The sequence below is a fragment of the Fundulus heteroclitus genome, unplaced genomic scaffold (assembly GCF_011125445.2).
Source record: "Fundulus heteroclitus isolate FHET01 unplaced genomic scaffold, MU-UCD_Fhet_4.1 scaffold_82, whole genome shotgun sequence".
In the NCBI taxonomy this organism is placed as follows: Eukaryota; Metazoa; Chordata; class Actinopteri; order Cyprinodontiformes; family Fundulidae; genus Fundulus; species Fundulus heteroclitus.
The window spans coordinates 1,068,983-1,076,723 of NW_023397274.1; the positions used below are offsets into that span (position 1 = coordinate 1,068,983).

The 7,741-nt window shown below is 41.4% G+C and overlaps 1 protein-coding gene across 1 annotated transcript in view; it reads right to left on the reverse strand.

The window, feature by feature from the left end:
* Window positions 1-7,741, reverse strand: part of LOC105930806 (nipped-B-like protein B) — a 57,360-nt gene that overhangs the window by 21,622 nt on the left and 27,997 nt on the right. Inside the window, exons 19-22 of the mRNA XM_036134470.1 lie at window positions 1,571-1,651; window positions 1,389-1,489; window positions 1,166-1,295; window positions 986-1,068 (exon numbers count right to left, since the gene is read on the reverse strand). Of these exons, the coding sequence (XP_035990363.1) occupies window positions 986-1,068; window positions 1,166-1,295; window positions 1,389-1,489; window positions 1,571-1,651 (395 nt within the window). The remainder of the gene's footprint in view (window positions 1-985; window positions 1,069-1,165; window positions 1,296-1,388; window positions 1,490-1,570; window positions 1,652-7,741) is intronic.

Below are 7,741 nucleotides of genomic sequence, written 5' to 3' on the forward strand. Positions count from 1 at the left end.
GGCTCGCATGGAGGAAGCAAGCGTTAACATTGATGCTGCTATTTCTTCCATGTTGTCCAATCTACCTAATATTGTTTCATTAAAAGAACATCAGAGAACGGCTCTGAAGGCTTTTGTTGGTGGAAACCATGTTTTCGCCCTTCTCCCGACCGGATTTGGCAAGTTTTGTTTTTCGGGGGGCGCCCCGTGGCGGAGCGGTTAGCGCGAACCATGTTAGGAGGCCTTTAGTCCTCGACGCGGTCGGCCCGGGATCGACTCCGACCTGCGGTGCTTTGCCGCCTGTCTTCCCCCCTCTTCCTGTCAGCTCACTGTCAATAAAACACGTGCCACTAGAGCCGCAAACACATTTAAAAAAAAAAGTTTTGTTTTTTCCTGCGTCGCTCTCATCAGCGTCACGGGTTAGCTTCGGTGTGAGTGGTTGAAATAGCACGTCCATAAAGATGACAGACAAGTGGCTTATCCAATCATATGCAAGGATTTTTGATAAGACCCAGCCTTCAAAGAAGGACATTATTATGAATCTGTCCTAGATGGATGAGTGGAGCTAGGCGGAGCGAAATCCATTTGGCTAGAGTCAGGTAAGTGTGTTCAGGGTGAGGCGCAGAATTAGCTTCTGGGACACATTTCTGCAGGCGAGCCAAAAAGTTTGGTCTCTTGTCGATTTTTCTTATAACAGAGGCTTGCTTGTTTGACCTCTCTTGTTTTTTTTTCCCTTCCAATTCAAAATTAAGACCCATATTATTTTAGTTTTATTGCATAAACTGCCAATAAAATGCATACCAGTGTGTAGCTGCAGTGTGACTCAACAGGACACGGTTCAAGGGGTATGAATAGTTTTGCAGCCACCATATATTAATATTGAAGCGTACAGAGTGGGCAGAGTTAGAATAAAGAGTGTCGTCTGGGGTTGTCAAGTGCAAAGATTTGAGAGCAGGGAGATTTTATTTTTAAGGTTCTAGAGTTAAAGCAGAAATGAATGCCTTACTTCTTGAGAAACACAGAGAGAAAGTTCTGTCCCGTCCTCATGGCGGTTTCATAAGAGTTGCTTATGAGGACATCCTTATCCACCTGGGAAACACAACCCGATATGTGAACCAACTCCTGAGTCGAGTCCGCCGTTCGGCAAGAAACTGCAAACCAACCAGGGTTGCTTCTTTGTGGCTACCTTCTTTTTAGGTTCCTCGTCTGTCTCTTTTGCAGACGGAAAATTGACGACGCACTGAATGAGTTGAAGAACGAGAGCCGAGACCATCTGGATGTACAGCGGGGGTCCGTCTGAATCACTGGTGTTTAACCTAAAAAAAAAAAAAACAGAAAAACATTGTGAAATCGAGGCTTACAAAGCATCCAAGTGGCCACTATGTTAAATTTTTTATCATCGCGCTAACCTAAAATTCCTGAGACCACGTTTACTTGTGGGAAGTCTGGCGAGAGACGTGAAAATCTCTTCAAGGATGAGCTGCCTGTGCTTCTCGTAGCGAGAGAAAACCTGCAGAGACGTAACAATTGTTCAGCTAAAAACAAAAAAAAAAACACAGATTTATTGCAGACCCGTTGAGAGTCAACTTACTGCCGTCACAATGGAGATGGCACATAACTGCAGTTCATTGACATTCTCCACAAAGAAAGGCGTAATTCCAAGGCTCGACACCTGAAACATCGAAGGCAGAAAGCAGTCAGGGATGAAAGAGCTAACCGGTAAAATGTGACACGAGGCCATGACAGACGGGAAGACTCCAAATCACACCTGGAGAATTGTGGTGTCGGTGAGCAGCTGGATTTCAAGGAGCTCTGAGATGGCGCTGATTATATCGCAAACTTTGTTGTAGAGCGCGACGACCACTTTCTGTTTGTGGCCAGAAGATTTGGTTCTCTTGGACTTTGAAGTGTGTGATGCACCTGGATGGCAACGGTAGACATTAAGTAGGAGCTGATTACAGAGAACAGCTGGAATATGAGCGAATTTGTGAGGCTTTCAACAATAACTCGTGTGACTTAAACAACGCCTTGCATGTGTATTTCTGGGTTCCTACAAATCTTTCATCAACAAATCCCAAAACTGTTCTCAAAATTTTGTCTTCAGAACTAGTATAAATCCAAAGGTTCCCTGGAAAACCTCCGATTAAGATCAGGTTTTAAAACTGCTTTTCAAAACCTACAAAAACTGCAGACTGGGTGGATGGATGGATGGATGGATGGATGGATGGATGGATGGATGGATGGATGGATGGATAGATGATGGATGGATGGATGGATGGATGGATGGATGGATGGATGGATGGATGGATGGATGGATGGATGAATGGATAGATTCTGGATAGACAGGAGGATGGATGAATGGGTAGAGGATGGATGGATGTATGATGGATGGATAGACAGACAGATGGATGGATGGATGGATGGATGGATGGATGGATGGATGGATGGATGGATGGATGGATGGATGGATGGGTGGCTGAATGGATGGATGGATGATGGATGGATAGACAGACAGATGGATGGATGGATGGATGGATGGATGGATGGATGGATGGATGGATGGATGGATGGATGGATGGATGGATGGATGGATGGATGGGTGGCTGAATGGATGGATGGATGATGGATGGATATACAGGAGGATGGATCGATGGACGGAAGGATGGGTGGCAAAATGGATGGAAGGATAGATGATGGATGGATGGATGGATGGGTGGCTGAATGGATGGAAGGATAGAGGATGGATGGATAGACAGACAGATGGATGGATGGATGGACGGGAGGATGGGTGCATGGATAGATGATGAATGGATAGAATCTGGATGGATAGACAGGATGGATGGAGGGACGGGAGGATGGATGAATGGATAGAGGATGGATGGATGGATGGATAGACAGACAGATGGATGGATATACAAGAGGATGGATCGATGGACGGAAGGATGGGTGGCAAAATGGATGGAAGGATAGATGATGGATGGATGGATGGATGGATGGATGGATGGATGGATGGATGGATGGATGGATGGATGGATGGATGGATGGATGGATGGACAGACGGACGAGAGGATAGATGGATGGATAGATGATGGGTGGGTGGATAGACGGATGGATAGACAGGAGGATGGATGGATGGATGGATGGATGGATGGATGGGTGGATGGATAGATGATGGATGGATGAACAAATGGATGGATAGATGGATTTGTTTTAAATGAAAAGTTATGCTTAAGCACAAGTGTGAATTGAACATTATATCTTCACAAAGTGCCACGCTGGTTTGCATCACTTCTTATCTGTAATTACTGAAATCATCCTGAATTTGCTCTGGTTACCTTAGTCTGATATGAAAATCTGTTTGATAATCTGAAACATCCAAGTGCAAGGGGGGAAACAAAAACAACACAGAAAAAAATCTGCAGAGGTCAAACACTTTCTCAGAGCCCTCTATAATGGGATCCTAAACACTGTCCAATAGCTGGTACACTACTGACTCAACAAACTGTAAAGCATATAAAAAGAGAACGCTGCTGCTGCTGCTGCTGCTGACCTCCGAGGCGATCTGCTCTGTAGGAGCGGTCGTACTGAGGGTACAGCGTGTTTTGCAGGTGGAACTTGGTGAACTGCAGCACCCTCTCGATCACGTCCTCGATGTAGACAGCCTTGGGCATGTGCGGGGACGTCATTATGTTGAGCGCCGTCAGACAGGCGTCTGCGGACTTGATCACTCGCTCCATGATCAGGTCACGCCACAGACGCTCCTCGTCCATCGAGTCGTTATCCTGGAGATTCAGCGCAGGAGGATCGTTGTGCAAAAAAAAAGGACCGCTATCAACTTGCGAAGCGCTTATTGACGCTACTTACGTGACTCATCAAGGTGGAAAGTGTGACGCTGTCCTGAATGTTCTTCTCCAATATGTTCATCACTTTCACCAGTTTACTACAAGAGAACTGTGAACCGAAACGACTCGTTTAGCGTTTTTTTCTTTTTTAACAGCGGAAAACAAGTGGTAAGCCTCGGCGTAGCCACGCTGCAAAAACAGGCTCTATTTACCTTGTTAAAGATGCCCATTGCTTTGATCTTGGCGGAGTCGCTGCCGAGCTCGTTTAATTGCTGCTTTCCGAGCAACAGCTCCTGAGGTATCTCATCATCTTCTGTTTGTGGAAACAAAATACATTTCTCAGCTCCACACTCTTATAAGAGGCCCCGGTCAGCTTGCAAACGGAGCAAGGCGTCCTGCGTACCTGCTGCGGTGACGTCCACGTCCTCGACGCTCTCAAGAATGTTGTCCACGTGGGTTACAAACCTCTTATATGTGGAGGAGTCCATCTTCTCTGTAAGTTTTTTTGTAAACAATTAGTAAACATAAATGTATTATTGTAAAAAAACACAGCAAAAGAAAACCAAAAAAACAGACGAGTAACGAAACGGATACCCTCTGTCGTCAGCTTGGAATCGTACGCCATCCTGCTTTTCTGCTTCTTCATTTTTCGGACAACTAGGTGAAAAAAAAGAAAGAAAAACAAACGCCTTTAATTTATGAGCCACAAGTTAAAAAAAAATAAAAAACACCTCATAAGTGTCAGAATTTAATTAAAATGGACTGCAACCACCTCTAAACATAAATCAGATTAAAGATTACCTACTACGTGTGACCTTTGCGTATGAACATTTGTGCATACACTGCAAAAATAGAACTAAAAATAAGAAAATATTGCTTGAAATTAGAGTATTTTTCTTTGATTTGAGTAGGTAAATAACATTATTTGCCAGTGGAAAAAGATTTTTACACTTAAAATAGGAACAATTCATCTCCATCATCTTATTTCAAGTGCAGTATATCCAATTGACTTATTTTAGGGGTAAAAATACTCATCCCATTGGCAAAAAATCCTATTTACCTGCTCAAATCGAGGACCAATACATTAATTAATTAAAGAAAATTGTACTTATTTTTAGGAGGCTATTTTAGTGACGACTGGCCCAAACAAAGCTCACATCCACATTCAAATTATATAGGTTATTAATAAACTGCGTCATGGCAATATTAATCTGTCTCAATGCAAAAAGGGAACTAAAAGTAAGTAAAAGTTTCTTAAAACGAGTATTTTTCCTTGATTTGAACAGCTAAATAAGACTATTTGCCAATGCGATGGGTATTTTTTACCCCTAAAATAAGATAATTTCACATCCTGCACTTGAAATAAGAGGATGGAGATGAATTGTTCTTATTTTAAGTGAAAAAATCTTATTCCATTGGCAAATAGTCGTATTTACCTGCTCAAATCAAGGAAAAATACACTCATTTCAAGAACATTTTACTTACTTTGAGTTCCCTTTTAGGACTGTTTGCAAGCAATATAGGGTGGATTGGGGATATTTATGTGGCCATGCATTCAAATGATGAATCCCGATAATATATTTTACCACTTTGAGGGACATTTACTATCTATTAACACAAATCTTTCAAATCGATCTGAAGTTGTTTTTTTTTCTATTATTTCCATATTTTCACGCACTTAACGTCAAGAAGGGTGATAAAATAAAGACAGTTGACCGGATCTGCAGATCTTTCATTCTGTTTAATGTAAGAAAGGTGTCACCGTCGTTCAGGTTCGGTGGAGGGGAGCCTGAATCTGAGTCGTCGCTGCCGCTCCAATCCCGATGACCCCGCCGAGAGTTATGGAAACCTCCACCTCGCCGGGGGTCCTTAGAGCCGGACTTCTTTTCGAACTTCCACGCCTTGTCGTGGTCTTTCTTTTTCCTCTTTCTTGGAGCTAAAACACCAACAGAGACAAAGATCAAAAGATTTCCAGCTCTTACTTTGTTTTAAATGTGCCTATATTATCCTTCACAGCTGGGGACAGCACTGCAGTTTGCACATACGTCTATAGGAAGGTGTGAGCAGATGTTGACAGACTTTGGCATCCAATACTCACACTCATCTTCAGACGCAGACTCTTCTTCGTCATCCTCTGTCTCATCCGTGTCATCTGCCTCCTCAGCGTATTTGGACCTCTTACTGATCATACTGTGCTTTCGCTTATTTGCTCTCTCTGTAAACAAAAGGCGGATTAAGCTTTGATCTCATTAGAATAAATGCTCTTACCCCGATAGGCCTCAATAGCCAGCATTTTGCTGCTTTTCTTTTAATTTTGTTGTTAAAAATGTGAATAAACATTTCTCTTAATAAACAGAATCATCATTAAGATAGTGAATTTTACAAAAACAAATTTTTTTGTGTAATTTTTCACTGTTTTTTTTTTTTTTTTTTTTTGTACAATGTACAGGGTCCCCTAACAACATTCATACAATATCTGTTACTTTCACAGGGAACACCATTATCAAACTACATCCCAGTAACAAACGCTACAAATCATGAATATATGGGAAAGCACCACATGTACGGGATCATAATGGGACAACGATCCAAAACGTCTCCAGAACAAGACAGAAACGGTTTACTGCAAAAACGGAACCAAAAATGATTAATATTTTCTTAAAATGAGTGTATCTGTCCTTGATTTCAGCAGGTAAATAAGATGATCTGCCAGTGGAATAAGATTTTTGCACTTAAAATAGGAACAATCTTCTTATTTCAAGTGCAGGATGTCTAATTATCTTATTTTGGGGGTCGAAATACTTATTCCATTGGCAGATATTATTCACCTGCTCAAATCTAGGAGAAAAACACACATTTTAGGAACGTTTTACTTATTTTTAGATCCATTTTTGCAGTGTAATTCACCAAATTGCATTTGCATTATGATCACGATTTTAAAAGAAGCACAATTTCCAAATCGCAGAGGCATGCTATTTTTGGTCACGTAACATTTAACGGCACGTTCTTCCATCTCCAGCGGAAATACGCTTAAAGTGGGTTTACCGTCGCACGGGAAGGAAGAGAGTGTTGCAGCTAGCAGGGTGATGAATGCGAGCGGGCTACGAGTAAGCAGTTTTTCACCCAACCGCAAGGTTTGTGACAGTGGACTCTGGACAAGAGAGCGTTCAACATTTAACTGATGAAGTATTTAATAATGCAGCTAATATGTTAGATATTTGTTAATTTCATTTCAGTATTATTTGCAGTTTTATCTTCTCAAGAAGTATTCTTTCTTCCAAGTGCACCCAATATTCGTAAACACACGACTACGGCACTTTGAATCATCTTGTTACTGAAAAGTGCTTCATAAATAAACTTGACATACTTTTGTTAGTTTTTTTTTTTACCTATTAGAGATTAGGGCTGGACGATATAGAAAAAAATCATATTGATAAAATAGAAATCATATTGGTCGATGTCAATAAATATCAAAACAATTAAAACATATATTAAAGTGCAGTCCTGGCCATTTTAGGCTGTTGCTCAACGACCTATTTTTAGATAAAGAACACTGAATTCCAACTCAACCCACTACCAAAGCAACTTCCCAGCTACAAGAATACAGAATGTGTGCTCTCTGAACTCTCTGAAGGGGGCGGAGCATTCCAGGGTCTGCATTTGTGATTGGTTGGGAGAATGTAATGACTGTAGTATTAACCTACACCATAGCCTACAATGCAAAAGGAAGGAAAACTGTTCTTCTATTTAACTTTTTATTAACCCTTTTTTTTTTCAATCGCACCACACGTTTATCGATCAATATCTATTGTCATTGAATTATCGTCCGGGTCAATTAGAGATCAGTGATATAATTTCAGTTTATCGGTTGGATCAGAGTTTATTAAATTATGCTTAGTACCAGCAAAATTCAGGAATTT